Genomic DNA, 21,489 nt, shown 5'->3' with positions numbered 1-21,489 from the left:
TGAAGTACAGTACTTTTATTGTACAAAACGATACGTGACAAGTACAATAACTTTTCTCACTATGGTAACATAACCTTTTCTGTAAATCTGGTACAATCATTTTGTTAAAATGAATTTTAGAATACTTTGGAAAAGGTTCAACATTACACACAGCTTCACTACTTCATGTCAAGTAAACTTAAGGCCCAATCATTTTCTCATTATAAAACATTTTCATCAAACTGGAAAAAAGTTGTTAGTCTTAATCAGTGAAACATTTTTACCGACACCATCACACCAACATATCATCTACTCTGTCTCATCATACTCATTCTTTCCTCAGTTCATCTCATCCAGTTCCCTACTACATCCTAAACCAACAGAATGAACTACAAACTAGTACTACATCACGTCACTATACATGGGCCGTGTGCATTTGCTGCTGGTGTATCCTGAGGTAGCTCCTCTCTGAGAACCTCTTCCCGCAGTGCGTACAGGCAAATGGCCTCTCCTCCATGTGGATCTTGAGGTGCACCTTCAGATGGTGCTGGTGGGAGAACCTCTTCTCACACTGGGTACAGCTGAATGGTTTCTCCCCTGTGTGGACTCTCTGGTGCCTCTTCAGGCTGGATGATTGTGAAAAACTGGCCCGGCACAGTTGGCAGCTGAAAGGTTTCTCCCCTGTGTGCATCCTCTTGTGGATCTCCACCTGCTTGCGGAAACTGAAGGCTTTCCCACAGAATGAACACGAGAAGCGCTTCTCTTTGCCACCAGATCTACTGATAGTGTTACTACTACTGTCATTTGTCAATGGGCTTGTGTAGCTATTTAGTGTTGAGGCACTGGCATTGTCTGAGGTCTGGTTTAACATTAGGAGAGTGTGAGGAGGATGAAGGCCAGGGAGTGTCTGTGTTGTCACAGGGTCCATGTTCCAGTTAATAGATCCTATAGAAGGCAGGCTGAAGGCAGCACCTGTTAGGGGGTTAACCTGAGGTGCCATCAGTCTCTCTGAATCACAACTATAGGAGCAGGATGGAGCATCGCTAGCCGAGTCTGTGACTGTTCCCATAAAGACAACTCCTCGCCCCTGCAGACCAAATCTACGCCTCACCCTGGTCTCAGCCAGTCTGTTGTCATGGAGACTAAGTTCAGTTGTTGTTTTGTGTTCGACTGTCTTTTTCTGGTTAACAGTGTTGTTCCCCAGCCCAGAGTTGAGGTCGCTGTCCCATCCACTGACCTCCACTATGTCGTGTCTGGTCCTGGCCTGCTCAGTGATGTTGTCCCCTGGGCCCTTGGCTGCACCCGTCTGGGTCTGGGAATCGAAGATGGCCGCCCAGTCTCCTCTGTTAGCCTCCTGCCAACCACCTATAGGAAGAGGTTACAAAATAGACTTTAAAAACTATTTTAGGGGGTCAATTACCTGGTCAAGTTCATACATTATAATGTGTAGTTTTTGTATGTAAACATACGTTGTGTTGATAGCCAGATGCATCACTATTCCCATTGAAGATCTATTACTGTATGTAGGCTATATGTATTTCTCCCTTACCTTGCTCCCCCATCTTTAGTCCACTCAGCAGATCAATGCTCTCTGGTCCGTCTACTATTGTCTCCTCTTTGACCAGCAGCAGATCAGGCTTCCCATCCTCCATGTCTACTGACTGTAAGAGATACAGAGTGAGAGGATGTTGGATCAAGAAATCTGATATGAGCATCCTGCTATGGAGCATCTTCTGATTGGGCAATGAGGGACTGCTATGAGTACTACGCAAAAACATATTAGTTAATTTTATACTATGCAAAGTTGATTTGATTACTTGACGTGCTGAGAAGAGACATTTTACTCATGCACTCATGGGTCAAAATAGAAGCTATGCATGAAGCCCCTATAGTCATAAGAGTCCCACCTAGTCGACAAATATTTAAGAGACCTCTCGAGCCGTCCTAGCCAGTTAAGATTTAGCAGCATCTGTCTTGGTAATAGCACCGAGTCAGTGGTTCCTGTGCCACATGCAATTACCTTCGAGTTGGTAGAAGAATGTGTTGATATTGCTATATCATCTTAACCTAGAGAAGGACTATAGTATGTTTCTGTGAAGGGCCCCTTCCCATTGTTAGCTCAGTGACCCGAACACCCCCCCCCTTTTAACAAAGTCATACTTTGGCTATTGGAGCCATTTGTACTTTTTTTATTCATTAATGAAAAAAGCTCATAAGCTCAATAACTATTGTCTAAACCAGTTGTGGTGGTCCTTTTTGCCTATACTGATGTTTTTTTGTTATCCCTAGTTTTGCTTAACCATATTGTTTATTTTCCAATACCTAACATGTTCAACAGCCTCGACTAAACTGTGCCCCCTGTATATAGACTCGTTATTGTTATTTTGTGTTATTCTTTTTACTTTAGTTTATTTAGTAAATATTTTCTTAACTCTTTTTCTTAAAAACGGCATTGTTGGTTAAGGGCTTGTAAGTAAGCATTTCACCGTAAGGTCTACACCTGTTGTATTCAACGCATGTGACAAATACAATTTGATTTGATGTGTTCTACAAATTATACTAATGGTTTTACATCAATTATATTTACTGCAGATGAAATATGCTTGCCCTGACTTCCCAAGTGTTTTATTGTTTCCTATTCTGTATTTTACCACCAGGTGGCGACATTACCGATCACCCTAAAGACTAACCTGTATAATCTACCACACCCTCTCTTATAAGCACCACCTTTTATAAGGGACGGGCAACTCCAGTCCTCGGGGGCCAGAGTGGTGTCACACTTTTTCCCAATCCCTAGCAAACACAGCTGATTAAACTAATTGCATTCTAAACTGAAGATCGTGATTAGTTGATTATTGGAGTCCGGGGTGTTAGCTGGGGCAAAAGTATGACACCAATCAGGCCCCCGAGGACTGGATATGCACATCCCTGCCTTATATGATCTTGTCCTTTCCCTTTGTGTGATTATTCTGATGAAGGCCAAAACCTGAATCTTCTAACCTTGCTTCAATATATGATCAATCCATAAATAATCTAGACCTACATGGAACAGTAGGCCTATCTCTTGCACTTTTGACAATGGTTTCACATGAGGCCTATTTCACATGAAATGCCCAAATACTAATAACCACAAGGCTAATGAATAAACGGGGTTGGGGTCAATTCAATTTCAGTCAATTGAGAAAGTAAACCAAATTCCAATTCCAAATTTTTCTCATTGAAAAGCATTGAAGAGGATTGGAATTGACCCAAACCCTGATAAATAAACACGCTTTTCTTTTGATTATTTAATTACCTACTGTACAAGATAGAGAAGACGCTCATTAAAAATGTTGCAAATGATGTGAAATAACCAATCGCGATGAGGTATCGCCAGCTTTGAACTCTATGGAGCTTACCAGTTTGTAGTCCTAAAAAAAAACAGAAATGAGTTACCTCTGGTTCATTCAGCCATTGTTACGGGTGAAATTAATGGGGAAAGATTGGGTTTTATGATAAACGCAGAAAATAAGGTCTGAGGTGAATCACCCCCGTAGAGTAGGGATGGGCAACTGATGACCCGCCCTCCTTTTGTAGGCCAGCGGAAAATAAAAATAAAAAACATCTTAAAAAAATGAAGGGACTCAGTCGGGGTCTCAACATACTGTTGAGAGTTAGAATAATAGAATACACAAGGTGCAATTTCGAAATGTGGTTGTGCCTCAGTCGTCACTCAAATAACCCATGTCAGCTAAACATTCATAGATTGGTAAGTTAGTCTAGAGGTTAGCTATCTAAACTTGTAGTAAGCATGGTCGAATGACCGGCGTGGTGCCCATTGATAATCAGTTATCATATTAAAAACTGCAAACATTTGCCACCACCCTATGGTAAAAGATGTAGAATTGCAGAAAACTTGCTTTAAAACAACAATGTTTAAAAATGTTTTGCTCGCAAGGTGGTGGTGGTGGGGGGGTTATGTGGGACCCACGAGCCACTGTGGCCCCTCATGATGAGTTCACCCCCCATTAAAGTCGCCCATTCCTGCTCTAGAGAGTATTGGATCACCAATGCGTCAATCTAAGTGACATCCATCAATTTAAACTAGAGATATCAGCGCCTCAATCCATCGCATGCGCTTGTCGCAGGACTGGTCTAAAGGTAATCCATATAAAAGTTTTGTGCCAACAAAAATTAGGGGTTAAATATGTGTCAAAAACATATATTTCCTGAGCTTTCGTATATCTCCTAGCTATAGTACAGACACTTCAAAACCTTATTCCTTATGATTTCTTTTTTTTACTGTATTTTTTGCCATTCAGGAATGTGTTATTCAATCCATTTCTATGGGCTATAGTGGTAAAGAATAATTTCTACATTTATCTGATTAATGTTCTTAAACATTTGTTTGATACCTAAAAAGGGTCCTAAAATTCAAAATCAAATAGCTAAATGATCTATGGTATGACCTTCTTAAAACAATTCCATGCATCAGCTTAGAACCCCCCCTCCAACAGCTTAGACTTTTAAGAATGAACAACTCTAAAGCAATTGCGTGTGGCTCAGGAACCAATGACTCAATGTATTTTACTATTATCAATACACCTGCTGGTAACTCTTAACGGTTAGGACAGCTCAAGAGGTCTCCTAAATATCTGTCAACGGTGTGACTCTTATGACTAAAGAGGCTTCATGCATAGCTTTTATTGTGACCCATTAGAGTAGGAGTGAGATCTCTCTATTCTCAGCACTTACGACCAATTTTCTACTCCGAGAGGCTTTGTGGAATACAGCCCAACCTAATACCATTCAGACAGTAGTTCACAGTGGTCTCACCTCAGTGAGACTGTGTGTGGTCTTGTGATCTTCAGCTGGTTCCACTGTGGGTTCAGGAGGTGTTGTAGTCTGGTTGTCCTCCATGACCATGGTCCCCTCAGGGTTCCCCAGACCCTCCTCACACCCCTCCTCCTTCACCAGCAGCACCTCTGGACCGTCCTCCTCCTGGAAGAGACAAGTGATACAGATTACACAGACATACACTCCCTCAGGTACGTACACACAGATAAACACACTTTCAACATGGAGTGTTTACCCATCCTCACTACGTTTGAGTCCTATACTGTAGTTACAGAATGACTTAATTGTTGTTAAACCCACCATGGGACATAAATATGATGTTGTGGGTAAATATGAGTCAGCTATGATAAGTCAAAAGTCATCATCAGACAAACCCAACTAAACTATTTTGACGTGTACTGTAGGTGTTTGTTAGGTGTGTAATACACCATATGAAAACCACAAATACACATGTATCTCTGTGTGCCTGGCAGACATCTCTGCTGGGATGTCGGTCCACGACCTCAAGCTCAACAAGACGAAGCTGCTCTTCCTCCCGGGGAAGGCCTGCCCGCTCCAAGACCGCTCCATCGTGGTTGACAACTCCACAGCGCCAAGAACCTTGGCGTGACCCTGGACAACACCCTGTCATTCTCTGCAAACATCAAATCAGTGACTCTCTCCTGCAGGTTCATGCTCTACAACAGTAGAGTACGACCCTTCCTCACACAGGAAGCAGTGCAGTTCCTGATCCAGGGACTTGTCATCTCCCGTCTAGACTACTGCAACTCTGTTGGCTTGGCTCCCTGCTTGTGCCATCAAACCCCTGCAATTTATCCAGAATGCCGCAGCCCCCCTGGTGTTCAACCTTCCCAAGTTCTCCGATGGGTTGTTCCATGTCATTTCTGCAAGCAATGACACCCACAATCTCAGATTGTTCTGAAATAGTTTCTGTAGTTAGAAACAAGATTAGCATTCCTGCAACATTATTTTGTCGAACTATAATTTCATCCCGAGAAATGAAGCTAATTGATTGCACCCAAATTTATATGAATCCTATAAATTAAAATGGCCAATTTGGGTGCAATCAATTAGTTTAATTTCTCAGAGATGTAACTGTATTTCAACAAAATAATGTTGCAGGAACGCTAATACTATCTGTATCTAACAACAGAAACGATTTCAGAACAATCTGAGATGGTGGGTGTCGAAATCCTCTATCTTGTGCTTTTTGAGGTGGAACGACCCCCATGTCACCCCGCTCCTCCTCCAGTCGAAGCTCCCAAGGGGAAGTGCCCCTCCCTACCTTCAGGCTGTGCTCAACCCGACACCCCACCTGAGGACACCGTTCTGCCTCTGGTCTCTTGGCCGTCCCACCACTATGGGGGATCAGATCCCGCTCAGCCCAGTCAAAGCTCTTCCCTGTCCTGACACGCCAATGGTGGTACCAGTCCCTGCTCATCTTCCGAAAACGTCTGAAACCCTTCCACTTGAAAGAGTATCTTAAATGAATCCCATTAAATAAATAAATTGTCTTCCTGCCAATGTTATAGTTTTGGGTTTTTATATTACTTTTTATTTCTATTCATTTTAAGATTTGTATTTGAAATTGTTTTTCAGATCTGATTTACTGGTTTTTATTTAGTTTAAGTTTTTTATGAAAAAATTATTTCATTTTTATATAATTAAGTTTCAGTTTTAGTTCTGGGGACAGAAAGTAACCTGTGTGTGGGAGGCTAACAGCCATTTATGTGTTGTATAGTTGTGTTTTTTTATGTCACTTCTTGCCACTATAGGGCAGTAATACATAAAGTGATGGGTCAGGTCATAGGTTAGGTTTAATGGGATAGTTCACCCAAATTACAAAATTAAACATTGCTTACAGGGCAAGGAAACCAGTCTATGGACAAGGTATGAAGGCAATCTATGTATCTCAATGGGTGCGCTTCTCTGCTCATAGGTTGCTGACACCTTACAACACCTGGATAGGCATTTGACGTATCAGCTAACCACATCATAGTCGCGTTCCCCTGCTCAGACGTTGCAAGCATCGACCAATGGTTGTGCGTAGGGCTAACTATTATGGAATTTGGGGTAACAATTATTTGTCACGCAAATGGAAACAGTTGTCATAATTGTCATTTCTGTTCAAATGTTTTGCGCTTGTTGCATCATAATGCATCTGAGGGAAGACACAGTGGTGTACGAAATTACTGACACCCTTGATAAAAATGAGCAAAAAAATGACTGTATAAAATACAGTAAGTACATAATTCATTTACTGAGCTATATTGTATGCAAACAAATATATAGGGGTCAAAATTAATGACATCCCTGTTTTCAATACCTCACATTGCGAGGGTAATGGTACTGAGACTTTTTCTAAAACGTTTTATGAGATTGGAGAACACATTGGGAACGATCTTACACCATTCCTCCGTACAGAATCTTTCCAGATCCTTGATATCCTTCGTTTGTGCTTATGGACTGTCCTCATTCAAACCACAGGTATTCGATGGGATTTGAGTTCGGAGACAGATTCTGTGGTCAATCTTTGTGGATGTTGATGTGTGCTTTGGGTTATTGTCTTTCTAGAAGATCCATTTGAACTATCAGCCTCCTGGCAAAGGCAACCAGGTTTTTGGCTAAAAAGTCCTGGTTCTGGGTAAAGTTCCTGATGCCGTTGACCTTAACAAGGGCCCCAGGACCAGTGGAAGCAAAACAACCCCATAACAAAGATCGACCACCATATTTTACAGTAGGCATGGGGTTCTCATCTGCTTATGCATTCTCATTTCAACGCCAAACCCACCACTGGTGTGCATGGCCAAAGAGCTCAGTTCTTAATCAATGAAGACTTCTCTGAAAAGGTACGGCTCAAAAGAAAGGATCAGCTGCTACGACTCATTGAACAGCAAAAGAGAGGCAACATCGCATGCCTGAAGTACGACTAGCTGGTCATTCATCCTCTCCCCCTAGTAGGCCTACTGCAAGCAACTGTAGCCCACTGAGAGAATGCCAAGAGTGTGCAAAGCTGTCATCAAGACAAAGGGTGGCTAATTTGAAGAATTGTCTCTCTTTCGGTTACTACATGATTCCACATGTTATTTCAGAGTTTTGATCTCTTCACTATTATTCTACAATGTAGAAAATAGTTAAAAATATAAGAAAAACCCTTGAATGAGTAGGTGTGTCTAAAACTTTTGACCGGTACTGTATATTTCTTCCCAACCCACCATGGACAGCTCCAACACAATATTACAGTGGTTTGGGGAAAGTTTTTTAAAACAAATTCCTATGTCTCATCAGTATTCTTAGTGCTTGTTAGAGCATCGTGACCTGCTGTAGCACACCGGTCTAAGTAGCGTGCTCCGGCTGTACACCACTGATCGATTCCTTGAATTAATTTGACCTTTTTTTCCCCCGCCACTTTATTTTTTAAAATCTTTCTCCCCAACCTGCCATGGACAGCTCCAATACAATTTTACCTATTGAACATGGTGGTCTCCAGAACTGGGAGCACCACTTGCCCTTCGTTGACACTGACTGTGACACTACAGATGTTGAATCTTGGGGCCTCCCGAGTGGCGCAGCGGTCTAAGGCACTGCAGTGCTTGAGAGTTCACTACAGATCCGGTTCGATCACGGGCTGTGTCGCAGCCGGCTGCGACCGGGAGACCCATGAGGTGACGCACAATTGGCCCAGCATCGTCCGGGTTAGGTGAGGGTTTGGCCGGCTACGATGTCATTGTCCCATCGCGCTCTAGCGACTCCTGTGGCGGGCCAGGTGCATGCACGCTGACACAGTACGGTGTTTCCTCCGACACATTGGTGCGTCTGGCTTCCGGGTTAAGCAAGCAGTGTGTCAAGAAGCAGTGCGGCTTGGCAGGGTCGTGTTTCGGAGGACGCACGGCTCTCGACCTTAGCCTCTCCCGAGTCCGTACGGGAGTTGCAGTGATGGGACAAGACTAACTACCAATTAGATACCACGAAATTGGGGAGAAAAAGGGGTAAAAAGTACAAAATATATATTATAATAATAATGATAATAATTTAAAAAATAGGATCGTAATCTTTCGTCGCATGAGGAAATTTGAAGGATTTGAATATCTGAATAAATATTTAGATAAGCAGCTGGAAGCAGTTTGTATATACAATGCAGGATCGTACCTTAGGCTACGTGCAGGCAACAGCTCTTCTCATGTGGATTATAATAAAAGGATAAGTACGGGTTATATGTTGAAAGCAAGAAATAGGCAGAATACATAATTGATTACCTCAGTGCGGTCAATGATTTATACATACACTAGACGACTGTTTGGGGGCACTGTGTTGAAGCCACTGTGCCTCCATCTTGGAACTCCCCCACCATTGTAATATTTTGGAAGCTATATAAATGCATTTATTAATGTCCACATACATTTTTCCCACATGTATTTAATTACAGACACATTAATGCGAAATGTGTTATTATATTATGTGCACTAAACAAAAATAAGAAAATATGTAAAAACATTTTCCTTAAAGTATACTTTGAGATCACTTATGTTACTTTCCCCACTACAACAACAAAAATACTTAAATACATGTAATTTTGTCCTTTATTGAAATACTGTAGAATTCCATTCAATCCTATGGAGGACTGCTCCTACTGGGGGGTGAGTATCCATAACATTCTTAGTGTTTACTAGAGCATTGTGACCTGCCGTAGCGCAGTGGTCTAAGCAGAGCGCTCCCACTCCAAGCCTCATGAGTTGCATTTATTTCAATGTTTTCAAGAAGTAAAATGAATAGTATAATTTACACATCAGAGAAGTGTCTCGGCTCAACTAAATCGTCTTTGGGTAGGTTCAAATGCATAAACATCGACAGATTTACGAAATATTATCAACACCAAAGACCATAGCTAATTTGACAATAGCCCAACTGTAAAACGTGGGTCAGCATCCACACTGGAGGAAAGTTTATCGTTCTACAGTAGGCCAACATCTGTCAATCAACTGATGGTCCGGAAGCAAATTGACCATTCATTTTCACTCAAACATCATTTTAAGCTTTGTTCTACTGTTGACAGTTAGCTGACTTCGGGATTGTATATATCAATTTGCTCTACTTAAATACACTACATGACCAAAAATATGTGGCACCTGCTCGTCGAACATCTCATTCCAAAATCATGGGCATTAATATGGTCCCCCCTTTGCTGCTATAACAGCCTCCAGTCTTCTGGGAAGGCTTTCCACTAGATGATGGAACATTTCTGCAGGGACTTGCTTCCATTCAGCCACAAGAGCATTAGTGAGGTCGGCACTGATGTTGGGCGATTAGGCCTGGCTCGCAGTCGGCGTTTAAATTCATCCCAAAGGTGTTCGATGGGGTTGAGGTCAGGGCTCTGTGCAGGCCAGTCAAATTCTTCCACACTGATCTTGATAAGCCATTTCTGTATGACCCTCGCTTTGTGCACAGGGGCATTGTCATGCTGAAACATGAAAATGCACCCGTCACTAGTCTCAACTAAAAATCTGCATGAACTTAATAAACTGCATACATTTTCTCATAAAAAATATGTTGGGGAAAAAAATAGAGTAGTTGAACGTAAGTAATGAAACAGGCATTTGTGAACGTCATATAGTCTACACAGTACAAACACAATATGTAACAGACATTTTAGGCTTATATTTCACACAATGTCTGGATGCAATATTCTACCCAGGAATACTCAACACTGTTAGTCTTAATCTCATTATTCCAAATGCATATGTGGATGTTTTCTGATGACAACAATGAAAATGCATCTTTGTCTTTAATGCAGAGTTTGATCTAAACGTCAGAAGCTATTGAGTGGAATGGTTACTTTCCATGTTATAGAGTGGAATGTTTTTTCTGCTGGTGTATCCTGAGGTATCTCCTCTCTGAGAATCTCTTCCATCAGTGAGTACAGGCGAACGGTCTCTATCCCATGTGGACCTTCAGGTGCATCTTCAGCTGTTCCTGGCGGGAGAACCTCTTCTCACACTGGGGGCAGCTGTAGGGTTTCTCCCCTGTGTGGACCATCTGGTGCCTCTTCAGGTGACCAGCCTGGGCAAAGCACATGTGACACTGGCTACAGCTGAAGGGTTTCTCCCCTGTGTGGACCCTCTGGTGGATCTCCACCTTCTGGGGGCTGCTGAAGCCTTTGTTACAGAACATGCAGAGGAACCGTTTCTCTTTACTATTGCCTGATGTTGCTCTCCCTCCCCGAGCGTTGGCTCTTTGGTCGTTTGAGTTCAATACCTGATCGAAAAGGATGCGGCCGAGTGAATCGGAAGGTGCCATCGTCGTGGACACTGGGTCGCGATCCCTGAACCCGTGTAACGGGGAGTGGGTGACAATATTTGTATTTGTCTCTAAGCTTTCTCTGTAATGTAAGAAATCTCTGCCCTGTGAGTGTCTGTCTCCTAGGTGACTATCTGCATTCCATGTTGGAGGAGTGTCGCCCTCCACTTTCACAGTCACCTCATCTACAACTATAACCTCCCCTTTCTTATCTAGGCATCCTTCAGAGTATACACTACTACTGTACTGGTTCCAGTCCCCTCTAGACAGATCATTCTGTGTCTCTAAACCCAAGGGAATGTTGACAGGGTCCATCTCTGTAGTGTAAGAATAAGACAGATCATCAACACCAGTGTCTAATGTGTCACCATCCCCATTTCCACAGGAATGAACCATCCTCTGGCTCTGGTGAAATACAGGTAAGTACTCTGAGTCTGGAGCAGGACAGCCCAGTGTCCCAAGCCCCAGTCTGTCTGGGTCTGATCTGTGGTCAGTTGCTGTGTGTAAGAGCCTGTGTGTTACAGTTAAAGTCTCTGTATCTGACTTGAGGATGGCGTTCGGCGTTCCACTGACCTCCGTGATGCTGCGTCGGGCGACGGTGGTGGGGACCTCCGCGGCTACAGGGGATGCTCCAGTCACTCCAGTCTGGATGTCTCTACTGTGTTGTGGGTCCTCTACTTCAGTGCAATCCTGCTTGACTCCAGGACCTGCAGCCTCTGCATCTGCAGACTGACACATGAAGAGCGGAGGTTATTACCGATACATGACTGAAATTGGATAACACTGTCATAGTGAAGTCTCACAAGCTCCTCTATGGCAGATAAATAAGGATGTACATGTAAGCAAGTGAATAGCTGAGGGGAGCTTTTCTGAAATAAACTAAACACATTTGATGTACTGTAATTTTTATGTAACACTATTACACTAACCTCTATCATGGTAACGTGTTGGGTTGAGGTTCCACTCCCCTCATCAACAGTGATTGGTTGATCATCTCTCCACGTATTGTATCGCGCTGATTTCACAAAGCTCCTGTGGCCTCCAGTGAGATGTCCTTCACCTAAGAGAGTGATTGGGAGAAAGTGGTGGTTAGGTACTGTCAATGCTGAACACTATATTGTACAATATTGACAGTTTTGACACTGTCTAGAATTGGCCAGGATGACTTTGCATAACTTCTTTACATCCGATTTATAGATTTATTATGTTCCTTGCGTCATTCTTTTCATTGTAAATAATAGGAAATTCAGTAAATCAAGAATCTGGTTAGAATATGATAAAGTCTTTGTGCAAGATAGCTAGCTATGTAATCAGGGGCATTACTGCATATGATCCAAAAACTGACCAACCCCAGTCAGGGCCGGATTAATGCAGGGGCTTACTGAGGATGAAGCCCCTAGGCCCAGACCCGTGGTGGACCAACAGACAGCAAAAATGTTTTTTTTTTTACTGCAACCGTCAACTACAGGAGGATTCAGGAGCCCGCTCTTAATGAGTGTAGACAGCCTGCTACCGCTCTGCTAATCATCAGATGGGGGGGGGCACGTGGGTGCCTTGATTGGGTAGCTGATTAATAAAATAACCTGCATAATAAATAAATGTGACTGGCCAATTGTGTGAGTCAGGGACTGGGACCAAGAAGCAAATGTATTTATTTGTTATCCAACCACAGGAGCCGCTCTCAATGTTCAAAACACAACAGAGAGCATAATTTAGCCACAGAGGCTCAATAGTTTCAAAAAAATAACTGGATTAAATTTGATCACAAGCACATACAGGTAAACTGCCAAAACAAAGGAAACACCAACATAAAGTGTGTAAAAAAGGGTGTTGGGCCATCATGAGCTGCCAGAATGGCTTCAATGCACCTTAGATTCAAGAAGTGGATTTAAACCACTCATGACTTGAATGGGAACTGCCATCTATGATTATATTTCTATGGTTGGTTGTGGCTGTCCTTTGGCCTTTTGCTAATTTCAAAATACAATCGCGGGGAAAAAAATATGTAAAGCAAACACCTACCACTGAAAAGAGAAGACTAATATGTCTGTAGAACCAATATAAACTTTTTTTTCTCAACAACGCCCAATTTTTTTGCTAACAGTTTTTCTAAGTAGCTCATCTTGTTTTTCTAAGTAGCTCATCTTGAGATGTGTTCCTCTTGGCAATTGCCTATCTGCCATCACTGTGAGTAGTAGCCTATGGCTTCATCTTCATCATTAGGTGAGCCTGGGCAATTTTTTGGTTCGAATTCAAGACCAGATTTATCTCTGTCTGTGTAGCCACTCATTTCGGTCATTTATGTGATATTAAAAACGATTTAGCTAATGTATTTTGTCATGTAAATGAAGTAGAATTGCGTGAAATTTGTTTTTAAAAAGGCAACAACAAAAAAGACCATACTTACAAATGTGTAGAAATCCTAAAAACTGTAGCCTATGCCACATCACAAATGTTATTATGGCTTTATTATAATGATGCCTTTCCTTCCACATAAAACGAATTGCATCTTGGTGCACGGATTTGTTTACAAAAAAACATGGTGTGCCGAACGGGGTGTCTATAACAATAATAAAAAAAGATATCTAAATCTATCCCTGAGCCTAATTCTAGGTAACACACGGGCAGCGGTGAACAGGGCGACAGCCCCCGCCTATTGCAAATTGTACCTCTTGGCATTCCTCTGTATCGGTCGAGGATCTTGACACTATTGGTCCCTTCTGCGCGCTCCCGTGCCACCTTCAGTTCCAGTAGCTGTAGTTTCCTCCGCAAAGCCCTGTTTTCTTTCTGGCTTTGAGTTATTTCCAAACGAAACACTGCATAGTCGTCGTCTACGAGTTTACAGATGTCTGCCACAGCTGCATTCGCTAGCACCTCCATAATGGAGGCTATTTGAGTGTGAAAAACCATACAGTTAGCCATTGTTAGCAGCTAGCTAGCGTTACCTAGATAACATTTATCAACCAAGTCCCGTCTCCAACTCGAATTAAACACCACCTTGTAAGTGTGTGATGCTGCGCAGTTAAATTAGATAACACCCTGAGTTCCAGGGTGTTAATAAACGTCTAAATAACAATAAAAACGCCAACGTGTAAATTGTTCAGTCACTGTTCACTTCAGTTTACTTCTTCTTCGTGTGAATTTCCGTCAGACTTAACGCTGTGTTGCGTTTTGCTGCCCTCTGCAGGGCGGATTGCACATTGGTCACAAGAAAATAGAAAAATTCAGCGCAGAATTGTATTAGTGGAAAACAAGACTGTTCTCAGGGCAGGCCTGGTTGTAGTTAGATATTTTCGAGTAGGGTCTAGGATAATTTGAGCATTTTAGCTAACCCTTTCCTTAACTACAGGATCAGTGTCCCACCCGCGGGACAGTTGAGCTAACGTAGGCTAATGTGATTAGCATGAGGTTGTAAGTAACAAAAATAATCCCAGGACATAGACATCTGATATGGACAGGAAGCTTAAATTCGTGTTAATCTAACTGCACTGTCCAATTTACAGTAGCTATTAGGCATATTTGGGCACATTTGGGCAGATTTGAACAGATATGCAATGGTTCATTGGATCAGTCTAAAACTTTGCAGATACACTGCTGCCATCTAGTGGCCAAAATCTAAATCGTGCCTGGCCTGGAATAATACACTATGGCCTTTCTCCTGCATTTCAAAGATGATGGTAGCAAAACAAATACAAAAAAACACGTTATTTTCTTTGTATTATCTTTTACCAGATCTAATGTGTTATATTCTCCTACATTAATTTAACATTTCCACAAACTTCAAAGTGTTTCCTTTCAAATGGTATCAAGAATATGCATATCCTTGCTTCAGGTCCTGAGCTACGGGCAGTTAGATTTGGGTATGTCATTTTAGGTGAAAATTGAAAAAAGGGTTGGATCCTTAAGAGGTTTTAACCTTAACATAACTCTCCTAACCTGCTGCGTAAATTATCCTAACCTGCTATGAAAAGTAACTTAGTCACCGGTAGACCTACCCTGAAGGCAGTGTGAGTATCCACTAAAGCTGCAGATTATGCGCGCTGACGCCACGTGGTCTGCGAACCTCAAATGGTATGTGTGCGCACAACCTGTAGACGTTCCTGAAGTCCCACACGGAGATGGAAGTCATCATGTTGGAGGACCGGGCGAGGAAGAGGGTGGATGGCAAGAAGAATTGAAGGAGCAAGAATGGCACGAGGTGCAAACCCCAACCGACTGCGAAATACAAGCTGAGTACTTTCTCCTTTGGGTCAAGTACAGGAGAGAAAAATGCATGTTATGCGTCAGAAGACCCTGAGTAGTCACGGATAGTGAATTTGAAATTGATCCTGACAAAAGTGAGGAGAAATAACTTGGGTCGTCAGGTGAGGTGAAGGCTTCCGAGCCTCACCCTAATGATCAAGCCTGGACTGCTGAGGAGTGACAGACTCCATCCTAGCTGGGGGGTGCTCTCATCTTATCTATGAACATAGACAGGGCTCTAACTCCTCTTGCTCCACAATGAGATAGGATGCAGACCAGGCAGCACGCTGTTAGCCAGCCTGCCAGCTTAGTGGAGTCTGCCACTAGCAGTCAGTGGAGTCAGCTCAGCTATCCCCATTGAGACCGTGTCTGTGCCTCGATCTAGGATGGGCAAAACTATACATGGCGGTGTTCGCTTTAGTAATCTCACTGGAATAAAAACCTCCTCCATTCCTGCCATTATTGAAAGAGATTGTGATACCTAACATCTCACAATAGGACTACTTAATGTTAGATCCCTCACTTCCAAGGCAGTTATAGTCAATGAATGAACGAATCTTCATGTGATTGGCCTGACTGAAACATGGCTTAAGCCTGATGAATTTACTGTGTTAAATGAGGACTCTTCTCCTGGTTACACTAGTGACCATACCCCCCGTGCATCCGGCAAAGGCGGAGGTGTTGCTAACATTTATGATAGAAAATTTCAATTTACAAAAAAAAGGACTGCATTTTCATCTTCTAGTCATGAAATCTATGCAGCCTACTCAATCACTTTTTATAGCTACTGTTTACAGGCCTCCTGGGCCGTATACAGCGTTCCTCACCGAGTTCCCTGAATTCCTATCGGACCTTGTAGCAATGGCAGATAATATTCACATTTTTGGTGACTTTAATATTCACATGGAAAAGTCCATAGACCGACTTCAAAAGGCTTTCGGAACCATCATCGACTCTGGGTTTTGTCCAACATGTCCCCGGACCTACTCACTGCCACAGTCCTACTCTGGACCTAGTTTTGTCCCGTGGAATAAATATTGTGGATCTTTATGTTTTTCCTCATAATCCTGGACTATTGGACCACCATTTTATTACGTTCACAATCGTCTCTCCTCCTTCACAAGCAGCACCTCTGGACCGTCATCCTCCTGGAAGAGACAGGTGATACAGATTACACAGACATACGCTCCCTCAGGTACGTACACATCAGAGGCAGCTGGTGGCAACTTAATTGAGGAGGCCTATAGTAATGGCTGCAATGGAATAAATGGAATGGTATCAAACATCCATGTGGTTGATACCATTCCATTGACTCCATTCCTGCCATTATTAGGAGCTGTCGTCCTCTCACCAGCCTCCTGTGTTACATGCACACAAAGATAAAACACTTTCAACATTTATCCTTCCCCACTGTGTTTGAGTCCTATACAGTAGTTACAGAATTACTTAATTGTTGTTAAATCCATCATGGTGGACATAAATATGTTGTGGGTAAATATAAGTCAGCTATGATAAGTCAAAATTCATCAAAAGACAAACCTGACTAAACTATTTTGATGTGTACAGTAGAGGTTTGTTAGTGTGTAGGTATATTTAGAATAGGGTGAGATCAGATGTGATGTATACTAAAGAGAGTCTCAATGAAAGTCTTACAATGAAAATTCCCATGTGTTTATTAAACATAAAGAAGTATTAAATACACTTTATGAAAACCACACATTCACGTGTCAACAAAATATCTGCATGAACTCAATAAACTGCATTCATTTTCTCATTGAAAAGTGTACTGGATAAAAAAATAGAGTAGTTGAACAGAAGTAATGAAACAGGCATTTGTGAACATCATATAGCCTACACAGTACAAACACAATATGTAACAGACTTTTTAGGCTTATAAATGCCTTATATATCTACCATGTCTGGATGCAATATTCTACCCAGGAATATTCTACACCGAAATCTGTTACTCTTGTTATTCTAAATTGTCTTTAATGCAGGGTTTGATGTAAATGTCAGAAGCTATCGAGTGGAATGAATACTTTCTATGTTATTGAGTGGAATACTTTTTCTACTGCTGTATCCTGAGGTAGCTCTGAGAACCTCTTTCCGCAGTCTGTACAGCGCCTCTCCTGTGTGGACTTTCAGGTGCCTCTTCAGGTTGGACGAGTGTGAGAAACTGGCCCGGCACAGGTGGCAGCCGAACAATTTCTCCCCTGTGTGGACCCTCCGGTGCTTCTTCAGGTCACCAGCCTGGTCGAGGCGCATGTGACACTGGGTACAGCTGAAGGCAGCTGAAGCCTTTGTTACAGAACATGCAGAGGAACCGTTTCTCTTTACTATTGCCTGATGTTGCTCCCCCTTCCTGAGCCTGGGCTCTAGTTGTGTCATTTGAGTTTAATACCTGATCGAAAAGGACACGGCCGTGTGAATTGGAAGGCCCCATGGACGTGCACACTGGGTCATGATCCATGAACATGTGTAAAGGGGGGTGGGTCGCGACATTTGGATTTGTCTCTAAGCTTTCCCCGTAATCTAAGTGTCTGTCTCCTAGGTGACTATCTGCATTCCATGTGGGAGGAACGTCGCCCTTCACTTTCACAGTAACTTTATCTACGATGAGACCCTCCACTTTCTTATCTAGGCACCCTTCAGAGTATACACTACTACTGTACCGGTTCCAGTCCCCTCTCATTGGATTAGTCTGTGTCTCTAAACCCAAGGGCATGTTGACAGGTTCCATCTCTGTATTGTAAGAACAAGACAGATCATCAACACCAGTGTGTAACGTTTCACCATCTCCAAGGGAATGAACCATCCTCTGGTGACATACCGGTAAATACTCTGAGCAAGGACAGCCCAGTGTCCTCAGCCCCAGTCTCTCTGGGTCTGATGCTGTGTGTAAGAGCCTTTGTGTTACAGTTAAACTTTTGGTGTCTGTCTCTGACTTAAGGACGGTGTTCGGCATTCCTCTGACCGCCGTGATGCTGTGTTGAGTTCTGGGCTGCGAGGCGAGGTCCTCCATGGCTACAGGGGGGCACTCCAGACGCTGCTCCAGTCTGGATGTCTCTGCTGTGTCGTGGGTCCTCCTCTCCTTCAGTCCTCTTCTGCTTGACCAGAGACGATCCTCCAGGACCTGCAGCCACTGCATTTGCAGACTGAGACAAGAAGAGAGCCGGTTATTTCCGGTACATGAGTTGAATAACAACGTCATAGGGAAGTCTCACAAGTTCCCCTATCCTCCTGAGACTCAGCAATTCATTTGCCCTCTCTAATGGACATTCCTTTTTGATCCGTATCTCTAATTAAGGCCATACATGCCACTGTGTCAGGTCCTGTTGTACATTTGAGAGGACATTCTGGGCATTTCAATGATATCACGTGGTTCTTGAAAATGGCTACCATCACAACTGGCACATTTTATGGTAAGTGTGTGCAATTATAATCAAATTGTTTCTAATAGTTAAATATCTCAGGAATAGTTTGGTGAGTATGCATGTTTTTTCCAGATTAAATAAGAGCTTGTTAATAAAAGGCCTCTGTTCATATTTACTACTAACTGAGTCCTAATGGCCACTACAGTGTAAATATAATACAACAAATCTTTACAAATATTTGATCACATTTGTTTCTTTGTAACATATTTTTGTTCACCCCAAAAAATATAAACATTTCAAAACCTTTTTTTGTTGACTCTCTGGTGGCTATGGCAGATAAATTAGGACTTACATGTAGGCAAGTTAATACCTGAGGGGAGTCTTTCTAAAATAAATTTGTCGCATTTTATTTACAAAGTAACTGTAATTTTTAATGCAACACTATTACACTAACCTCTATCATGGTAAAGTGCTGTGTTGAGGTTCCACATCCCCTCATCAACAGTGATTGGTTGGTCATCTCTCCATGTATTGTGTCCCGCTGGCTTCACAGAGATGCTGTGGCCTCCAGTGAGATGTCCTTCACCTGAGTGATTGAGGGAAAAGAGGTGGTTAGGTTAGCTACTGTCAGAGCTCAGCTGTATATTTATTTACACTGTCTAGAATTGGCGAGTATGTAAGGTAATACTTCTCAATTTCTTGATATACTGTTTATTGATCAATGTATTGTGTTCCATGCATCTTGACTAAATAATTGTAAAATCAGTAAATCAAGAATCTAGTTAGAATATGATAGTGTCTTTGCGCAAGATAGCAAAGTAATCAGGGGAATTATAACTTTTTATCCAAAAACTGACCAACACGTAATTCTAAGAAACACATCTAAAGACATGTACAGAGGAGAACGGGGCGACAGGCAATGAGCTATATATGAAAGGCGACGCAGGCTCCGCCTCCTTCAAAAACAAAAATCTGTCTTTGAGAAATGTCCAAAATTGAACACGACATAGTCGTCTACGAGTTTACAGATATCTGCCACGACTGCATTCGTGGAGGCGATTTGAGTGTGATAAACCATACAATTACAGTTAGCCATGATTGTTAGCAGCTAGCTACCAAGCGTTACCTAGATAACATCGATCAACCAAGTCCGGTCTACATGGGGTAAGTATGTGATGCTGTTAAATTTGTCATATTTTGTGTTCCAACATGGTGTTAATAAACGTTTAAATAACAACAATAAACGCGCTAACGTGGTAATTGTTTCCGTTAACACTGAAGAGAAAGGATCTTATTGGTTGGTGTCTTGGCTCAAAGGGTGTGGCTAAATGAAAAGGTTGTGCGCGCTGTTTTTTGAAACACGGTAAAGCGTATTACGTTACATATCAAATCTATTCGTGATCAGTATCTTTCAAGCTCAGTGCAGACTTGTTTAGAAAGAGCAGTGTCTTAGCAAGAACAGAGTAATATATAATTACTTTATTCCATCTACATCCCCTCTAAGGCAAATATGCAACTGTGCTTTATCTATCCCAGGTTTACTGTCTCTCTAAACACATGTATTTACAAGCCTGTTTCAAATGACAAGGTCCTAGATCAGTACTCCTAGTCAGAGAGGCATTGTGGATGTGAAGCCTGATCTAATACCATTCAGACAGTAGTTTACAGTGGGCTTACCCCAGTGAGACTGTGTGGCCCTGTGCTGCTCAGCTGGTTCCTCTGTGGGTTCAGGAGGTGGTGTAGTCTGGTTGTCCTCCATGACCATGGTTCCCTCAGGGGAACCCCCCGACCCCCCCCCCCCCTTCACCAGCAGCACCTCTGGACCCTCCTCCGCTTGGAAGAGAGAGGTGATAGAAATTACACAGACATACTCCCTCAGGTACGTACACACAGATAATAAACACACTTTCAACATTGAGTGTTTACCTTTCCCCACTATGTTTGAGTCCTATACTGTAGTTACAGAATGACTTAATTGTTGTGAACCCCATCATGGTGGACATTAATAGGATGTTTTGGATAAATATGAGTCGGCTATGATGAGTCAAAAGACAGACAAGCCTGACTAAACTATTTTGACGTGTACAGTATGTGTTTGTTAGTGTGTGGGTATGTGTAGGTATATTTAGTAAGTGTATATTGGTTATAAAGCGCTGTTGGGTGTATGTACAGTTGTGGCCAAAAGTTTTAAGAATGACACAAATATTAATTTTCACAAAGTCTGCTGCTTCAGTTTGTATGATGGCAATTTGCATATACTCCAGAATGTTATGAAGAGTGATCAGATGAATTGCAATTCATTGCAAAGTCCCTCTTTGCCATGCAAATGAACTGAATCCCCCAAAAACATTTGCACTGCATTTCAGCCCTGCCACAAAAGGGCCAGCTGACATCATGTTAGTGATTCTCTCGTTAACACAGGTGTGAGTGTTGACGAGGACAAGGCTGGAGATCACTCTGTCATGCTGATTGAGTTCGAATAACAGACTGGAAGCTTCAAAAGGAGGGTGGTGCTTGGAATCATTGTTCTTCCTCTGTCAAACATGGTTACCTGCAAGGAAACACGTGCTGTCATAATTGCTTTGCACAAAAAGGGCTTCACAGGCAAGGATATTGCTGCCAGTTAGATTGCACCTAAATCAACCATTTATCAGATCATCAAGAACTTCAAGGAGAGCGGTTCAATTGTTGTAAAGAAGGCTTCAGGGCGCCCAAGAAAGTCCAGCAAGAACCAGGACCATCTCCTAAAGTTGATTCAGCTGCG

The 21,489-nt window shown here is 42.4% G+C and overlaps 2 protein-coding genes across 5 annotated transcripts in view; both read right to left on the bottom strand.

Moving 5' to 3' along the window:
• LOC106610087 (zinc finger protein 662) overlaps nt 1-21,489 on the bottom strand; it is a 246,124-nt gene continuing 224,635 nt past the window's right edge. For 2 of the 3 annotated variants that reach the window (XM_045723158.1, XM_045723160.1), the window contains exons 5-6: nt 1,529-1,640; nt 1-1,344 (exon numbers count right to left, since the gene is read on the bottom strand). In XM_045723158.1, the coding sequence (XP_045579114.1) occupies nt 395-1,344; nt 1,529-1,640 (1,062 nt within the window). In that variant the 3' untranslated portion in view covers nt 1-394. Of the gene's footprint in view, nt 1,345-1,528; nt 1,641-4,794; nt 4,960-11,682; nt 11,839-12,038; nt 12,170-13,778; nt 14,286-21,489 lie in introns of those variants that run through there. The other variant, XM_014209246.2, reaches the window with a different exon arrangement.
• LOC106610137 (uncharacterized) lies at nt 17,007-21,024 on the bottom strand. Of its 2 annotated transcripts, none has more exons than XM_014209313.2 (3): nt 20,403-21,024; nt 19,180-19,311; nt 17,007-18,506 (listed from the first exon to the last, which is right to left on the bottom strand). In XM_014209313.2, exons 1-3 carry the CDS (start codon nt 20,638-20,640, stop codon nt 18,445-18,447), a joined length of 432 nt encoding a protein of 143 aa, XP_014064788.2. In that variant the 5' UTR covers nt 20,641-21,024; the 3' UTR covers nt 17,007-18,444. The 2 variants fall into 2 exon arrangements, with proteins under 2 accessions (XP_014064788.2, XP_014064785.1); XM_014209310.2 differs by lacking the exon at nt 20,403-21,024 and adding an exon at nt 19,852-20,328.

The sequence above is a fragment of the Salmo salar genome, chromosome ssa08 (genome assembly GCF_905237065.1).
Source record: "Salmo salar chromosome ssa08, Ssal_v3.1, whole genome shotgun sequence".
Lineage (NCBI taxonomy): Eukaryota > Metazoa > Chordata > Actinopteri > Salmoniformes > Salmonidae > Salmo > Salmo salar.
Note: the sequence above shows the minus strand (reverse complement) of the source record. Positions and strands in the feature narration are given on the sequence as shown.